Source organism: Falco biarmicus, chromosome 8 (genome assembly GCF_023638135.1).
Source record: "Falco biarmicus isolate bFalBia1 chromosome 8, bFalBia1.pri, whole genome shotgun sequence".
In the NCBI taxonomy this organism is placed as follows: Eukaryota; Metazoa; Chordata; class Aves; order Falconiformes; family Falconidae; genus Falco; species Falco biarmicus.
The window spans coordinates 10036491-10055274 of record NC_079295.1 but is presented as its reverse complement, the minus strand read 5'-3'; the positions used below and the strand labels follow the sequence as shown (position 1 = coordinate 10055274).

Below are 18784 nucleotides of genomic sequence, written 5' to 3'. Positions count from 1 at the left end.
GGCTCTTTTGATCCATAACATGCTATGCTGTCTATCCCTGTGGGATCATCTACCTCTCTCTGTGCTGTCGTGCATGCAGCGATCTGCTTAGCTGCATTCACTAACAAATTCTCGTTTTAATGGTCTGAGAGGTAGAAAGCAACAAGATCTCCCGCCAGGATGACAGCAAACTTACCTGACTGCTGTTTTCCGGTAGAGATGCTTCCAGAAGAGCATCAATACTGGCTGTGGACATTCCTGTTGTGCTTTTAAGATCCTCTTTGAGCCGGTCCACATTTTTGAATATATCTCCTAACTTTTCTGTAAAGACCAATGAAATAACAATTGATGTAACAGCCTTCTCCAGACATACAGCAATCTCAAACACACAGAGGGGACTTCAGGTATATGGAAGCGTGGTACATCACTGCTTATTAAAAAAAAAAAAATAAACCAAAACCAAAAACACTTGCAAAATACAGTCATATTGTCTAGGTTTTACAATATGTAGGCTGAAGCTGACAGCAAAAGGTGCTCAAATACAAAGACTCGGGACTTTCAGCACACAGGACTATTCAGGCTGTACAGAAAACAAAGGATGGTCTCTAGAGTTATCCTAGATAAAGGATCCCAGGGACATGGGACATGGTATATGGTTATTTCATTAAGATCACTTCTTCCTCTCAGCTAAGCAAGTCTTAGGATTTCCATCAGAAAGTATGGCACCAATGGCAATGTTTACCAACATTGTAAAGGAAATACAGAAAACTACCTTGCTTGCTAGAATCTGTTAAATTCTCTGTAATGTTCAACATAGAATTCAAAGTAGTCATATACCGAGGAACCTCTTGAAAGAAAGCAATTTCTGGTACATTTTCTTGAAACCTAAATTGGAAAAACAAAACAATCAACAAAATTGAGAATACAAAAAGAAGGCAAGAAGCCATTTCATCATTTCATAAATAAGAGTACTAAACCAGTCTAACCCAGAGGGAGAGCCTCACCACTTCATTTGTGTCTGGATGTTCGTGGCATCCCCAATCAGTATATTTTGAAGCTCTTGGGAGATTCTTCTGTGATTCAGTACGTTGGTCACAACTTGATTGCTCAGTTCAATAGCACGGAGGAGCTGCTCATGAGATTGACTTTGTTCACACAGTTCTCCAAAGCTAACATTTGGGAGATGGCAGATATGCTGTATTGACTTAAAGCTTTCATAGTCACAAAGAAGTGTTGTCAGATCCCTGAGGTGAGATATCTTTAAAGGAAATTTTGAAAAGGAAGACAAATGCACAAACACCAGTTAGATGACAGAATTATAAAAGGCAAGTTTTAAAGAGTCTAGCTATTCCTTTCCATTTTTTCTTTAGCGTTAAAATTTTAATATATATTTTTAGTTCATTCAAAAGTTCTCCAGTAGAACAGTTCATAACAATCATGCCTACATGAGCTTGTAGCAGACCTGGCTGCACAACATTTCACAGGATCTAATAAACCTTGCAAGCCTCAACTACCGTTTCCCCTGCCCAAGACGCATACACAGCAACACTCCATTTGGACTTATTTTTTGACCAACTGATTCTCCCAGAGATCAAATAAATCTACCTTGTGCAACAGGTTTAGCCTTTCAGATACCATCTGGTCATCTCTACTACAGCATATAAAATGGAGCTGACAAGAAGCCAGGACTTCCGCAACTGCCACCCTGTGTAAAATTATAGTCCTTTGCCTACTCTGCTATTACGGGCTTCCCTCTTATCTAACATCACTATTTACATTACCAGCCTCTTATGGCAAGAACTGTGGTCTGTTTTGTGCCTACAAGTACCTATCACACTAAGGCTTATCGTATTATTGTTACAGATACATTAAGCAGCAACAGCATTGCATACTGTTGTCTTTTTTTAAATAGCTTTGCAATTCTATTTCTCATGTGGAGAAATCGAACAAAGTGTATGCATGCTATTAGTGCAGTCATGTACATATGGCGTAAGAAGTATTTTATTCAAATGAGGCATTGCCAAATCCAAAGCTGACGAGGGAAATCCATGGTGTTGGTATAGCTCCTTAGGTACAGTGGTAACTAAGTTAGTTGTACTTATAACTCCCAATTAGGTATGCACAATTCCATTGATTTTCAGAATGGCAGAGGCATCTAACTGCTAGTTGTGCATTCAAGAACCTCCTTACATACTTCTAAGTGAAGCTGAGGCATCCCCCAACAATGATCTCAGCTCTGCAAGGTGCTTTGCTAAGTCTCAATGTACTGAACTTTAAAACTACTGGTGGACTGATTTATGAAAAATATGCAGTGCTTATCCTTTTGCAATAGCTGGTGAAAAACAGAAGCCATTCTATCCAACAGACTGGGAAGACAGAATCACCTCTACTTTCTCAGAAAAATGGGTGTACACTTGGTGGAGACTCATGTAAGAACAAGTTCCTCAGCCCAGTTTAATGGTGACCTTTAGATATAGGCAGCAGGCAGAAAACAGTTTCATAGTTTTCATCAGCTGTTATTTTAAGAAACCTTTTTTCCACACACTGTTTTACAAAACCTCCATTGAACATTCATGTATCACTGTGGGATGTCCTTCAAGTCAGCATTTTAAGCAGACTCACTTTTAGCTTCAGGAGCTCCGGTATGGATGAATGTTTCTCAGAGGTATTATTTTGCATAAAAGAGTTCTTTTTAAGATGAGTTTGCCTCAAAAGCAGTGTGATCTTTTCTGTGCAAGGAAGAAAACAAAAGTTACGTGAGACAAAAACACCAGACTTGCAGAAACTTCACAGATGGGAATATCAGCACTTTTATTCTAAGGCCTACTGAGAATTGCTGTTTTCCACCAAATTCACATAGAACCACAGAATGGTCAGGGTTGAAGGGGCCTCTGGAGATCATCCAGTCCAACCTGCTGCTAAAGCAGGTTGTCTCAGAGAAGGTTGCACAGAGACACATCCAGGCAGGTTTTGAACGTCTCCAGAGAAGCAGACCCCACAGCCCCGCTGGGCAGCCTGTCCCAGCGCTCTGCCACCCTCAGGGTAAAGAAGTGCTTCCTCATGTTCAGATGGAACTTCTTGTGATGCAGTTTGTGCCCGTTGCCCCTTGTCCTGCCGCTGGGCACCGCTGAAAAGAGCCTGTCCCCATCCTCCTGCCGCTGCCCTTAAGGGATTTGTGTACATTGATAAGATCCCTCTCAGCCTTCTCTTCTCCAGGCTGAACAGGCCCGGCTCCCTCAGCCTTTCCTCACCAGGGAGATGCCCCACTGCCCTCATCACCTTCATTGCTCTCCACTGGCCCCTTTCCAGTAGCTCACTGTCTGTCCTGGCTCAGGACCTCCGAAATCACAGATCAGGAACTATGTTGTAGTCTGGAATATAATAGAACCAGTCCGAGTCGGTGCTCTGGTCCTAAAGAAATCCACCCCACGCTGGTAACAGGACTTGTGACAGTGCCCTTCAGAGCACACATGGTATCTCTATTCTGTGAACAGATAAACTTCTCAGGTTTTACAATAAGCTCATATGATGAATATCTATGTGAAATACCATGTTAACTCTCAAAAATAACTGCTGTCATCTTATGGGTAAAGCTCTGAAGGGAATACAGGTTTCTGTTTGTAAGATTTCTTTATCTCAGTGTCAGCAACCTGACATCACACAGCAAAGAGTAGACATGCCTTTTGGATAGAGTTGGATGGAAAACTTACATCCACAATGTGACATAACTCAAAAAAGGAGTCTGCCTTCCCAAGGTCTCACAGCTCCAGTTAATTGCCAGCAGATAAAAACATTCCTTCCCACCATTAGACAAAACACTTCGCAAAGACAGGCACAACATATTCCAGCTGAGGTCCACAACATTAATGAAATCATGATCACCTGTCAATTCGCTGTCTTCAGCTTCAGTCGCATTTATTAAACACATCAGGTAAGGGTTATAGCTGTTATTCACTGTCACCTGTAAGATGGTGTTTTCAAATTCTAAAAACAGAAATCTGAAAAAAAAGATAGGATTTTAAATCAGCTTCTCCTTCAAAAATAAGATATATCAGCAAGCAACCTGTCAGCTGGGTAGATGCTGTTCCTTGACAGTGTAAATAGGAATTCCAGATGTAGCCATGTGTCCCCCATGACACCTCGTAAGTGGGTACCCTTCCAATTTTATTTCATTAGTACTTTTTGCTGTTATCTCCCAGAACTGTCATTCACTCTCAAACCACACCTATAAGAAAACACACTTGAAAGGTTCACTGTGGATGCAAGATACAGATGGAAAGGCATGCCTATGGGAGACTAAGAATCAAAATTTAGAGTCACATCACAAAGAGGTTTCCAAAGAGTTTACCACTGATCGCAAGCCTGCTACAAGATTCTGCTTCCACTGTAAACTGATACATGCTAACAAATACAATTTCTGAAGGTCTCACTTTTACCTGCATGTTCAGCTCAAGGAGAAATTTCATCATTTTCAGTTTAACCCACACTAGACCTAGTGTCCTAAATTACCGTGATTGCAGGCTTAAGTTGCTGTGCTAGAAGAAAATTATACACTTCTCGTGCTGGAATGAGAATGGTGGTCACTACCCATCAATGCAATCACAATACCCAAAAAGCAAACTCACCGTGTGATCAAACTGGTTGGTGACAGAGTTTGGTCACTCTGAGTCCAGGGAAAGGTGTTGTTGTACAGGGCTTCTGCTGTGACAATGAATTGATGAGTGACAATATCAATCACTCTGTCAAAAATAGTTTTGTTGGAGAGAAAAGTTGAACTGGAGCTTATATTGAATTCATTTAGCAGATCAGAGAAGCTCAGTCTCTTGAGAAAGTAGGAACTGGCTTCTGTGATTTCTGGAGCTGACACGTCGTTGGCAGAGTTGTTCGCCACTGCTTCCAACAACTTTGCAAAGGCAGCTGCTTCAGGGAGATTCCTTTCAACGTTTAGGAAACCATCAACCACATCCCAGACACTTGAGTAATAATTCCAGTTGGTGAGGTTGAAGGCGCCTTTGAGTCCCTGCAGCAGGTCGTTCATGTGGAGCTCATCCTGTGCCACACTGAAGAGCGCGGACAGGTTATTCCAGCCTGCTAAGCTGTCAGAGAAGTTTAGGGAGTTCAGCACTGTTTCATTCAGCATGAAAGGCATAAGCATGTTCAAAAGCTGAGATGGAAGCACACCACCCACCTCTTGGACTGAGACGGGGCAGGAGGCATCACTCTGCAGCAGCCCCTCCGTGACAGCAGTCAGAGCTCTCACCTTCTCCTGCACCCAAGAGTTTTCCAGCTCAGAGACGACGTTTAATTTGGAAAGGAAACTCAGAGAAAAGTGCAGAGACTGGATGATGCACGACAACTCCTTGGAAAAGCGTTCACTGCCGCTGCTCTTGTAGACAGCAGCAAACTCTGGAGACAGTTTCAGGTTTGCTATGGCAAGCTGGAACATTTTGGTAAAGGTCTCATTGTGCGCTGTTCCACCCACTGTGCCCATGGAATCAAAGAGGGGTTTGCAGGGGCTCCTGGCTAAGGACTCGCTTAGAGTGGCGTTTTCAAACAGCATCTCAAGTGTTATACGGAGCACATCCTGAGCGGAGCAGTTCTGGGATGTCCTGTAACCATTGTCGCTGCTCTCCAGAAAAGGACTCAAGGCTAAATGCAAAAACTCCCAAATTTTTGCCTCTAGCAAAGTATTGTGCTGTAAGGAAGACTGGTTGAACTCTTCCTGCAGCAGCAAATGTGAGAAATTATACACAATGTCCATTTTTTCTTCGGATGTTTTGTTTAAGTTGGTGTCATGAAGGACTTTCATTCCTGCTCTCCATATTTCAATTAGTCTCTGGGTATAGTTACTGTAAGAATCAAATAATAAGTTGACAACTTCAGCCTCACTAATATTATACCTTTTCTGCAAACTTTTTAAAATTAAGATACTCCTTTGGATGGCCTGCAAGTATGTGGAGAAGTTGGTTCCTCTGGTGTATTCTTCGCCATACAGCTCAAACATGGAGGATGCAAAGTTTATCAGCTGCTTCAGTTCCTTACTGAAAGGAAGACTAGAGTCATTTTTCATGGTATTGAACTGATTTTGCAGCATGTCTAGAAGTGACTGCGAAGTGAGACTGTCTGTACTATTCCAGTACATGGACTGGAGTACTTCAGCAATATGCCAGAAAGCACGAAGTTCATTTCGCTGCCTTCCATAAGGGGAACTCTGGAGTTTCTGCATTAACTTAGACAAAGAAGAGATCAATAGATAATGATCACTGGTATTCACCTCTGCCATGGCAGCGAGAAGCTGATCAAGGGACAAGAGATGTTCTGCAAAATTTTCAGAAGTTACAGGGGTCAACAAGAAGTCAGAAAATAATGATGACACGTATTCATTTGTGCTGAGATAATGTTCAAAGTCTTCAAGCGAGATTGCATGAAGTGCAATCATTTTGATAACCTCCCATGCTTTCTCTGCATTAAAATGAGTCCTGTCTGAAATTAGTTGATTCCAAATCACCGCAGCCATAGTTAGAATATCTTGATTTTCTTTTCCATAGGGATTAGGGTAGAACAATCCTTCACCACCAACATCATACAATGGAAGCGTATCTTGAAATATTCTTTCCAAGTCCAGTGTGCTGTTTGTGGCAGAAGTTGAACTGAAAAAGAGTTTTAATGAATTATACAAATCATTCAGATCTGAGGATTTGATTCCTTCACTGGAATTATGAAAGATCTGATGTATTAATGTTTTTCCAGGAGCTACTCCAAAGTCCAAGAGAATCAGAGCTTTCTCCATAATTTCCAGGAGTTGCACATATTCATCCACTTCTGTTAGGTTCCATTTGGTGGTCAACAGATTGCCAGTGGCATGCCATAGCCGTGAGAAATCTCCCCACTCAGAGTGGTTGGAAGCATTTCTGCCCACCTGTAGCAGTTCATATATACTGCTGTTCCTAATAGAAACAGTTGGTAACAGATGGGAAAACACAGGCAGCCTAAGCCAGTCTGCTGAGGTATCAGAGTTTAGGGAGTTCAGCACTGTTTCATTCAGCATGAAAGGCACAAGCATGTTCAAAAGCTGAGATGGAAGCACACCACCCACCTCTTGGACTGAGACGGGGCAGGAGGCATCACTCTGCAGCAGCCCCTCCGTGACAGCAGTCAGAGCTCTCACCTTCTCCTGCACCCAAGAGTTTTCCAGCTCAGAGACGACGTTTAATTTGGAAAGGAAACTCAGAGAAAAGTGCAGAGACTGGATGATGCACGACAACTCCTTGGAAAAGCGTTCACTGCCGCTGCTCTTGTAGACAGCAGCAAACTCTGGAGACAGTTTCAGGTTTGCTATGGCAAGCTGGAACATTTTGGTAAAGGTCTCATTGTGCGCTGTTCCACCCACTGTGCCCATGGAATCAAAGAGGGGTTTGCAGGGGCTCCTGGCTAAGGACTCGCTTAGAGTGGCGTTTTCAAACAGCATCTCAAGTGTTATACGGAGCACATCCTGAGCGGAGCAGTTCTGGGATGTCCTGTAACCATTGTCGCTGCTCTCCAGAAAAGGACTCAAGGCTAAATGCAAAAACTCCCAAATTTTTGCCTCTAGCAAAGTATTGTGCTGTAAGGAAGACTGGTTGAGCTCCTGCAGTAGAAGATGTGTCAAGTTGTAGACAGGTTTCATTATTTCTTCAATGGAAGCTTCACTGGCACTTGTATAACGAAGGATTTTCATTCCAGTCTTCAGAAGTTCAGACAATGTCTCAAAGGTTTTATTGTCAAAATTAAAGAAAAGATCTATAGATTTTAATTTAATGATGTTATAATTCACCTGTAAGTCTTTTAATATGTACAAGGTCTTTTGTATGGCTTGAGTGACTAGTGAGATACTGGGTACTTCAGAGTTTTCCCCGAACTCTTTAAATACGGATGTTACAAATTCTGACAGCTGATCCAATTGTTCACTGAAGACACTATTTGAATTACTATTTGGCTTTCGTAAATGGCTGTTTAATACCTCTAAAAACTGCCCATAGGCTATGATGCCTGTGTTATTCCACTCCGTCGATCTCAGTTTCTCCCCAATGCGCCAATAGGCGTTCAACTCATCCCACCAGGCTTCACCCATGGAGCTTTCTACTTTCCGCATCAGTTCAAACACAGGCATTAGAAGGTACTGATAACCTATGTTTGCATCTGTCATTATAAAAAACAGCTTCTGTAGAGCTAGGAGCTGGTCTGGAAAGTTTCTGTACGACACAGGCTGAAGCAGATGATCAGACAACAAAGATGGTATTTCTTGCATTCCCTTTAAACGGTCTCTGAAGTCTTCCAGAAATGATGGCATGCTAGTGGAAAGCAATATTTTGAGAGCATCCTTAGTTTGCACTGTACTAAAATTAGAATTATTTAACAGAACTGGATTCCAAATCATTGTAGCTAATTTTAAAGCACTCTGAATTTCTTTCCACTGGGTCATTATATTGAAAATGGAAGTCCCATTAAAGTCACCCTGTAATTGCAGTGATGTGAAGTTATAGATTTCATCAATTATTTTCTTATTATATGGTTCCTTTAATTTATAATCATGATGTGGATTCATTCCCAGTTCAAGAATTGCATACAATTTCTGTAATGTTTCATTCTTCAAATTTCTGAATAGATTTAAGCTTTTTAATTCACTTCTATTCATTTTTTTCTCAAAGCCTTTTAAACGATGTAGAGACTTTTGTATGGCTTCTAAATCATCTGAATTAATGGACCTCTTGGAGTCTTTTCCACCAATCTCGGGTGATTTTATTTTTCTGGAGGAGAACAAAAAAAGCATTTTAGTGAATATGAAATCAACGCAAGTAGAAATGTAAGGTGATTTAGAGCAAAGATCATAGATTTGAATTATACTGTTAGTAATATCCCTTCAGCTAATGTCTTACCTCAGAACTTCCTCCAATTCAGATAAAGTCTGATTGTCTTTCCAGTTAACAAAGAGATTACAAATATATCTGGTCACGGAACTTTTTTCTTTATCTACAACAAACATGTAAAGAGTATATTAGTAAAGATCACGTTAGTTTGGAAACTAAGAAGAACTGTATGGCAAACCTGTCAAGGATATCGTGCACAGGTGAAGTTAGGCTCCTACGACAAGACACAAGATCCTGGTTAGAAATTAGAGTGCTGTTTTGGGGTGTAACTCTTCCTGGCCTTCCAAGGGAAGTCAGAATGCTACCTGTCTTCGTAGAAATGATTTTTCATCTCAGGAACAGCTTAATGCCCCTGTGATCTGGGTTCTAATGGAGCTCTCCTCCTGCTGAAGGAGCATGTTGCCATCAGTAATGCAGCATAAGGTGGCCTAATACTTACTATTATTTCCTTCACGTCACTTGGGAACGCTTTTTTTACTGCTTGCACATAGGCTTCGTCTGCAGCATCATTTATGTCTCCCATAGGCATTTACACTCATCTTGATATCCCCACGTGTCCAGTCCTCTCACTAGCCGTATCTCCATGTTTTCCCTACTTGCACTGCATTAATCCGCTTGCTTCTTACCCACCTCAACTCCCACAGTCTGCATGAAACAAGCAGGGAATGGACAGCATTTACCAGTCTGTCCCTTGTAGCATTTAGATGCTGTACCTTTCCCTTGCCCATCCACATAACCTCAGTTAGAGGGGATGTCAAGGACTCTGCCTCTGCTGTAAGATGACAGGAGTTTAGAGAAATGGCTGATCTTGACACATACAGCTTGTTGAGCAGCCCAGCCCCAGCCCCTACCTTGATACACTGACGTGAATTTGACAGAGCCTACAACTAGAGGCAGATATTGCCATGCCCCCCACTGCTGCAAAATCAAGCTGAAAAATTACCGCTCCCCTTTTCCACTGAGACTGCAAACTCATATTAATTCATTGTCTACTGACAAAACCAAGCTTTTTTACTTTTCCATCTGAAATGAGATATTTTATTCACATTTGTAAAAGGTTGAAAGAATTCATTATGCTGAGCCCTAAACAGTATGCAATCTGTATGGTTACTCATTAGCCTGCAGTTTACTTCTCCTCAGCACCACAGGTTTTCAGCAGAGATATGACTACGTGGAGGAGTCTTACCTTGCTCCAAGCAGTTAAGGGAATATGGAGAATCTGTAACTCCATTCTGAGCAGTTTTGAATCTATCATCAGTCACAAGTGATGCAGAGACATTCTGAGCTACCAGCATAACACTAAAGGGGTGGGGGAAAAAACAACAACAAGGAAAATAAATTGTGGTTACAGGTTTATGAGAAGAAATAAAACAAGTGTTCAAATAGGAAACAGCTGGCGTACAGCTTATCATTCTTAAAATGTATAACAGACAAGACATTGCCCTACTTTTAATTATTTGTTTGATCATACACAAAATACAGATACAAAGGATTTCGATGGGAAAGCCATGGCAGTATACTAGCGCAAACATATGTGTTGTACTCATTAGGTGTACTTATTCAAAGGGTTATGTAAAATCTATCGGTCACTTAAATCCTCACAATAGGTCTTAGAAAACACTCAGGTGGTATGTCAGCACAATGATTCACTGCTGTGAGTGCATCTCCTCCTAAAAGAAACCAAAAAGCAAGTAGACATGGTTCCAGGGAGAGCAGGGATCCCTAGGGAACATCGTCTGTGGAAGGAAGAAGCAACCACAAATAACTGTTGCCATTTCTAATTCTCCTTCTTTCCTCTTTTATACTGTAATAATCAGGCTGACAGGGAAGCAAGGAATGTTTTTCAGTCTTAGGAAAGAACAAGCTGATAATCAGGCGTATTGTATCACAGAGGAAGTAATTTAAAACACTCTTTTCAATGTGTGCAGGTTGCTGAAAACTTCACGGTGATTATTATTCCCTTTTGCTTATGCTGTATAAAGAGTAGCTCTTCACTGTAGGCATAGGGTCACTGTGAAATGCACAATCTCTCGCCTGCCTGAAGTTCTGCAGGTGATACACAAAGAACCTAGCTGAGCTGATTTCAGTGGCACGAATAAATACATACTGATTTGTGGGAACAGACTGCTAGTGAGAACACAGCACCAGGGAACTCTTTTCTCCTCATTTAACATAATGTCTTCATGCAGGTTTCGTGGACTTGGTGCTCACCATTTCCATTCTGCAGAGGTGCTTGTTAGTAAGAGTCTTAGAGGGGAAAGAAACTACAGTTATGACGTGTTTAGTTGAGCAATGGCAGAGCCAAGGAGGAGGGAGGCATAGTCTTGCCAAAAGTGGACACATATCATACAGATCAGAAGGCAGCAAACATGGAAACAAGTGTTGTTGTTGCCCTTCTATTTCAGTCTTGCAGGGCTTCTGCAAACGCTGGCTTTAAATAAAAAGTTCGGCTTACGTGCTTATCTGAAAAACTATCTTAAAGCAACAAACAGGAGCATTCCTGAATTCAGTCTGTAAACCAGGTTTGTGTGCGCAATAAAATTTCCTTCTAAATTTTCTGTAGAATCCATGACTTTGAAGTTACTGTTTCATAGTGGTGGTGTTTATCATGTGGTTAATACAGCTGCCACAATGAGCAAGAGTTCTCTTCTGTATCTTCATATTTATACGACAAAAAAATTCCCTGTACGGCATTTCCTTAGGAGGTCAGTAGTGCCTGCATAGAAGACATGTCCAGGCTTGCTAAGATGTACCTTTGTAAGCATCACTGAAAATACTATTTGTGCAATCTCTTTGCAATAACTCTTTACTCATGCATTTACACTGGCAGATGCTAGCATAAAAGCACTGCACGGTTCTGGTGATGAAATTCTATGTGCCTCTTTGTTGTGCCTATGATAACTTTGCCCAGCTCTGCAGCTGTAGAGCAAAGCAGAGCAGCACAGTAAATATTAATTCTGGGCACTCAAACAGTGCTGGTTCTCAGGCTTGATTCTGCAAGCCAGTAAATGCAAACAAATGCAATAATCCCGTGACTGAAAGCATGGACAAAACCACTGCGAATAAAATTAAAATTCTTGCCATACAGCTACTGACTCCTTTAAGGAAAAGGATATTGCAACTTACAAGTAGCTCTCACAATGCAGTATAGCAAATTACCTAGATGCCAAATGTACAGGTTGTTAAGTGCCTTGGCAACATGCCAGTGATGAAAAGTGAGTCCCTCTAAGCCTGGGTGTAATCAAAATGGCAAAGTTTCTACACCCTCTTTGGCATCTTTATCCAACAGCTTGAGTATAAAAAAAAAAAAAACCAACAACAAAAAAAAACCACAAAAAACCCCCCCACCACCCAACTCTGAAGAAGCTTAGTTGCTTGCTGTCCTCCATGTGCTGTAATAACTGGACTATTCAGAACAAATTATAGCAGTGTCAGTCACATATTCAGTAGGTAATTTGGAACAGAGTCCCCTAATCTCTTGAGTAACTCAAGTCTTCTAGAGATCAGTGAGTTTAGCCCAGCTATGGACCAGGAAAAGGATTTCAGGGCTATGCCCAGTTTAGAAGATTTTTTTATAAGTCCTAGCTGCATACAGCATCAAATATTTCAGCACAGTTAATTAACACATTTAAGTCAGCTCTGTTTTTCATAAAACCACTGGGCAAGAACATAACTGGTACTTCCTTCTTAAAGTCATACATATTTGAATCCCTATATGCTAAAACCCAGGGTCCTCCTCTTCTCTGCTTTCTTGGGACCAACCTTGAAAGGTTAAAACAGCAGTAAATCAGGTAATCATTAAAAAAAAAAAAAAAAAAACAAAAACACACCAAAAAACACCATAATTTATGATTCCCTTACAAATGCTTGAGGTGTTCCAAAGCAACTTGAATTTCATTCTATGATTTTCTGGAAAGAAGCAGCTGCTTTCTTTAGCAGAACAACTATCCAGCCAGGTTTTTTCTTCAACCAAAAACAGTGGCTGCTACTCACCTTTTCTATCTGCACACGGGCATGACAGCACCTCTGAGCAGGCAGGAAGAAAACTAAGATTTCATATCAAGCTCCCATCAAAAAGTGACACAAGAGTCATTGAAAAAACAATTCACTGTCTGTAGAGACCATTAATATGGAGCCATATCATCCCCCAAATAAATCATGCTTTTAAGCTATACACCATTTCTTCAAGATGACTGGTGGTGCCCTTAGGGTTCAATACACAAACCCACCAACTTTCAGTAACTCTCCTGGCATTTTCTGTATTTTTACCTGCTTGGATTCTGAAGGAGATCAATTATGTCTTGCAGGTGCATACTGTTCTGAAACACATCTGGGGCCAGCAAAAGGAGATGCCATAGGGACGTGTCATTCTGCACTTGGGAGATGAGCATTAGAAATGAGACGATTTCATTGACGAATGCTGCCTGGTACTGTGGGTTGTGTTGCACCTTAACAAATAACAATGTGAGAAATTATTTAAGAGCAAGAAAACAAGAACCCTTGCTGCCAGTGGGTCTTTTTCTGTTTTTCATCTTGCACTGCACTTGTACCCAACTCTACAAACAATGCATTCAAAGGACTCTAGTGACAGGCAATAACTGAGACAGTGACTGTGCTTTAGCTTCACACCCCAGATTGTACAATAAATTCTCTATTTATTGAAGTCTTGCTATTCACAATGTCCCAAACAGTTCAAAGACTAGGAATACAAGAAAAATTAAAATCAAATCCTCCCCCTGGCAAAGAAAGAAAGCATTATCTTTAAAGGATTCATTTGCTTTAATTACATAGCTTTACCCAAAGACAAGTACTCCTTCAGTCATAAATTGTTGGGTCAGTTGCAGGAGTTACTGGATGAAGTTACACGGCTGAGGTAACACACAATTAAATGTATTGCCTCCCCAGCTTTAAATATTCTTATTTACACTACATCCTCACACTGTTTTATCCACCTGCTGCTGCAGCAGGGCAAATAAAGAGAAGAAACAAGAGCTAGGCACGGTGAGAACCTGAGAACCCTTAGTGGCCACTAGCTGACAGCTGGATGTCCTTGCCTTTCTGAGCTGTATACTCAACTCTAAGGTCTTTGGATTAATCCCATTCACAAGAATTAGCTCAGCTTATCATACACTATATGCACTCTGGCATAGAGATAAGCAACTCCTAGCCAGGTGGGGTCACATTCTCTCTCCCAAACACTGCAATAACATGTGTGAACTAAAACAGCTACTAGCTGCAGATATTGGGAAACATCCTGGGCACTTACCTGGGAGACCTGACTTCTGAACTCTTGGGTAAATGACTCTAAAAGCGATGAATCAGTAAAGCAGAATGTGTGGTGGATATTGGCTGCCATCTTCTCTTCAGTGAGATTGGGATGTGCTATGTATCGCGACAAGACCTCACACAGAATGACTTTGAGATTTGCTGCAGTTGAATATTTGGTCTGGCTCTAAAAGTAAAACAATGTCAAAGGTAGCTTTAAAGCAATGCTTTATTTGGGATGGTTTGAAATGCAGTGACGAGGCTGTTTTCTTAACGGGTAGTAGTGACATTTGAAAAGCATTGTCATTACGAGCACTTACACACAGAACAGGTGAACAGTGTCACCGAAATCCCTCAGACTCCTCACAAAGAGAAATTTTGTTTGTAAGTGTTTGTAGGACTTAATACAAAAACATAAGCGTACTGGTGTCCATTGCATGGTACCAATTTCTGTTACAAAGGAGTTGTTTCTATGCATAGTCAGTATCTACCTAATAAACACACAGCGACTCTGATGCCACTGCAGGAACATTATGGGCAAATAACAAACCGAATGGCAAAGCCTGTGACATCATGTCTTTAATTTCATGTGAAAGAAAATGCACTCTAAACACCTTAACTCACTGGTTTTGAGCAAAATATCTCAGGGTATTGTGTGCAACCATATTTGGTAATTCATGGTATTATGTCCCAAGGTGTCTGCTTTATTTGATTTCTGCTTATAGCATAATAAACTTAGCACAAAGTTTAAATGTTCACCCGCAATAACTGTCTTCCTTTTCCCAAAATAAAGCACGTTCACATAATAGGGGAGATTTGAAAGCAATAAAAGCTGTATGTTGGTGCTTTGAGCTTCTAACTCTTTAAGATACACATGAATCTTAAATGTGAATGTTCACACTCAGCTGTTAGGCAAATGCAGACTTACCTTCCCAAAACTGAAGATTTTGTTGAACATGTTAATGCTGGAAGTCAAGTTGAATGGTGATGAAATATTCCGAAGGGGTTTTTCTCCATGAGATACCAAATCCCCAAATGCTGCAATAGCAGTTTGAAACACTGTTTTACTTAATGTCTTTTAACCTCTTTGCTACATCAAACCATGACACAGGATAGCCAACTACAGCTTTGGGCATGCCATCATTATTAATCTGTTTCCAAAGGTACAGCCAATGGAATCCTGTACTTACTTAAGGTTTTTTCTGATGTAATTAAATCCTGGATTACACTATTGCCTTCTGCAGCTTTTTAAAATTAAATGCATTTAACTATCTGCTTGCAGTTCAACACTAAATTCTACCTCTTCTCTCCAGTCCTGCAGCTTCCCCACACAGGAAGATACATGGGCAGCCTTACAAGGAAGCCCACATCAGCTCAAGCCGACAGCCCTGTAAGGGAGAACCCTCCAGGTGTCTTTGGCACCAGTGGGTGGTACTCGTTATTCAGAAACAGCTCTGACACAGATTTGGAGCACTGCGGCCCGCTATACACGGTGGCACGCCGCCAGGTCCCCAGCTGACACACACCAAAGCCAACGCTGGCACTGAGCTGTGCTCTCAAAACAGCACAGCTCACTGAAACCAAACAAGCTCTGCCAGTTTACACCAGCAGAGGCTATGACCTACAATTTTTATTTTATTTTTTTAAATAAGACGTAGAACTGAGTTCCTCCCTGACCATCTGTGGCCATCAACATGAGTTGATAGTTCCCATAACTGTTCATTGATTTATTTATTTTTTCCCCACGCCTCTGCGTTCAGTCCCTTTTGTGTTCTGCCTTTTTCTGCCCGCACACCAAAGAGCGAGCGCATTCGCAGGAATGCTAATTGGAACAGTGAATGGCTGGGGCAGAACAGTCATAGAATGCAAATCCATAATCATTCATTTGATTGTGAGCTCCCTGGAGGAAGGACTATCCATCATGATGGCCTGTAGATAGTACTAGCCATTACCATCAATAAATAATAATTTTAATGATTTTAGGGAAAATGTAAGCCTGAAAGTTCCTTCAGGAAAGAGAATCACGTCAGAGGAGAACATCACCAACAATAAATATCCACTGTGGCACAGAAGAAGACTTATTTGCTGGATAACTGTGAATAAGAAATACATTTGCAAAAATCATAAGCTGTTTATGGAAAATTTGTGAGCAGTAAAAGGGCAATATTCCATAAATAGCCAGGTCTTTAATTAATGTCCAAACAGTCTGCGAACTCGCATTGCTTCTGTGAAGCACAACAATTTAATCATGTTTTCTTGGCCTGTTTCCAAAAGTCTCTTCTACAGACAGTTACTTGTACTTATTTCCAAGAATTTACACTAATGTCACGGCCATGGTCATGTGCCTGTATACAACACATAAATCATTTTAGCAGTGCTCTAAGAATTGTATCTTTGTCCAGCGAGCTTCAAAAGATCAGCCTTTAAAGACCAAAACTTTGCAAAGCAGCAAATAACCTACCCAGTGAAGTGTTCCTGCTTTTAGGCACCTCTGCACTCCATGGTGATGGATGGTTGTCCTTGGCTACATGGGATGAGCTCCTCTGCCTACTAAGGGAAGACAAAAAAGAAAACCCCTGTAACAACTCCCAGTTTTTTATGAACAAGCTTACACATAACTACTGCATGACTCAGAATGGGTCTATACCAGATTTCATGGCAGGTGTGTTGAAATCTGAGTTATGCAAAAGTTCCTTCTGGTTCCTTCTAGAGGCCTGGCATGCATTTTGGGGAAGCACACTGCACTGAAGGGACCTCATTTATGCCTGCTCTGAAGGGACACCAAGGACAGGCAGGGGTTGACATAGGTAACTGATCTAATCTTAAACAAATTCCCACTTCTGGAAGGAAGGCTTCGTGTCAAGTCTTTTCTGTCCTCCGCCAATGTAGGCTCAGCAGAAGAAACAGCGCAGAACTTGATGGAACTGTTAATGACACTCAGACTGAGCAGAGAGGCCTTTGATCTAAGTCTAAGCTAGAACACCAGGTTGCATGCCCCTACCAAGAAAACCTTCAAGACAATACAACCTCACTTTATCCTTGCCAATCATTTCCCTACAGTGGAAAAGAAAGGGTGGAAGATGTTGGTATTGAGCTCAGTTTCTTTACTTAGTTTCCTTTTATTAAGGGAATCTCAAGTGACCATGTCTTGCACACCTTGGTAAATGCTTCTAAGGAACAGTGTCAAAGATGAGAACCTTGCCCATTTTTTCTGCTGGCCACTGGTAAGGCACAGGTTTAGGGCAAGTTATACAACAGCTTAATAAGAGCTTTGGTGAGTTGCACAATGGGAGGGGAAAAAACCCCACACTTTGGATTAGCTAAATATTACAAACTCCAGAATATTACACAATAATATATCCAGACAGTGAAGGGTCACAGCTCAAACACTTTGCCTTTGTGAAAACCTCACCCATGGTGATTCTGCTCCTGAAGCAGAGTTGCATCCATTCATGTTGGCTTCTGGAGCTTTCCCCTACCCAAGCAACCTTTTGCTGAGGTTTTATACTCTGCTATATCCTGCTAATTTTGCTAAGGCTACTTAATAGTTAGTGTTTTTTCTTGTAGAATACAACATATTTGTAAGGCTGACGTTAACCACACAAGGGTAGGCATACCCACATAGTTGTACAATACTTCATGCAGCCAACTTCTAGCATCAATAGTGGTCAAGATGCTTATTAATGACTCACGTGACTTGAGCTATAGTTTGGCCAAATCCTTTGATTTTCAGTTGGCAAGAAAACCAGTTATTTCCTAAACAGCTGCACAGAATCCAAAAACAGAAAGCAAGGAGGATTTCTGGCTATTGAAACCCATGGAAGACCTCCAGCTTCGGCACTAGAAGTTTCCATTTCTTCATTTCAATACCCCAAATTAACCATTGTTTAATATGCCTAGGGAAAAAAACAATGACACTAAGAAAACAAGTGAAGAGCTGTGAATCCAGGCATCTAGTCTCTGTATGGCTCTGCCCTCTTCTGCTGTATGACCTTGAATTTGATTAGGATTCACCTTGTGTAACTGCAGTTATCCACATGTCTAGTCATCCAGATTCCTTCTAAGCAATGGAGAGATCCTGACCATTGACTTGGCCGAGGAAATACCAGTCCCTCTGCATTAAGGAGGACCCTTAAGGAGCCACCAACCCCAGGATCCCCCATCCTGCCCGATGGGCTCTCTGGTAGAAGACATGGTGCCCACCTTAGCTCTGCAGGCTCTTAAGCTATGGCCAAGGGGGATTTTGAGGCCCTGACATAGCCACTGTAGAGCAGCAGGGACTTCTATGTGAGATGCCCAGTTTTTCAGCTCTCCATGAGCCAGCAGGCCTTAGAGTGGCATGTTCCCCAAGGGCATGCCAGAACCAGGCAGCCAAGGTGTAGAAACAATCCTGGATGGTATGTCTTAAAGTAAACGTTACTTGGCTTTAACTGAAACATCAATGAAATTGAAATGCCTCCACCGAACATTTCAGTTTCAAAAACTGACATCCCAACAAAACATGCCCAGCCAGCTCCATGCTGCAAATCTACATGTTTCTGTGGGCAAAAAATAGTTTCATTTTCATCTGTTTCCCAATATGTTTGATGGCTTGCAGAGAGGACACCCATTCTGGCTGGCACCTGGAGGATCTA

The 18784-nt window shown here is 41.4% G+C and overlaps 1 protein-coding gene across 1 annotated transcript in view; it reads right to left on the bottom strand.

Moving 5' to 3' along the window:
* Positions 1–18784, bottom strand: part of ABCA12 (ATP binding cassette subfamily A member 12) — an 88513-nt gene that overhangs the window by 49808 nt on the left and 19921 nt on the right. The window contains exons 4-15 of the mRNA XM_056349057.1: positions 16612–16700; positions 15079–15188; positions 14152–14337; positions 13155–13333; positions 10072–10184; positions 8895–8988; positions 4605–8765; positions 3862–3977; positions 2602–2708; positions 984–1237; positions 752–864; positions 176–300 (exon numbers count right to left, since the gene is read on the bottom strand). Coding sequence (XP_056205032.1) covers positions 176–300; positions 752–864; positions 984–1237; positions 2602–2708; positions 3862–3977; positions 4605–8765; positions 8895–8988; positions 10072–10184; positions 13155–13333; positions 14152–14337; positions 15079–15188; positions 16612–16700 — 5647 coding nt within the window. The remainder of the gene's footprint in view (positions 1–175; positions 301–751; positions 865–983; positions 1238–2601; positions 2709–3861; positions 3978–4604; positions 8766–8894; positions 8989–10071; positions 10185–13154; positions 13334–14151; positions 14338–15078; positions 15189–16611; positions 16701–18784) is intronic.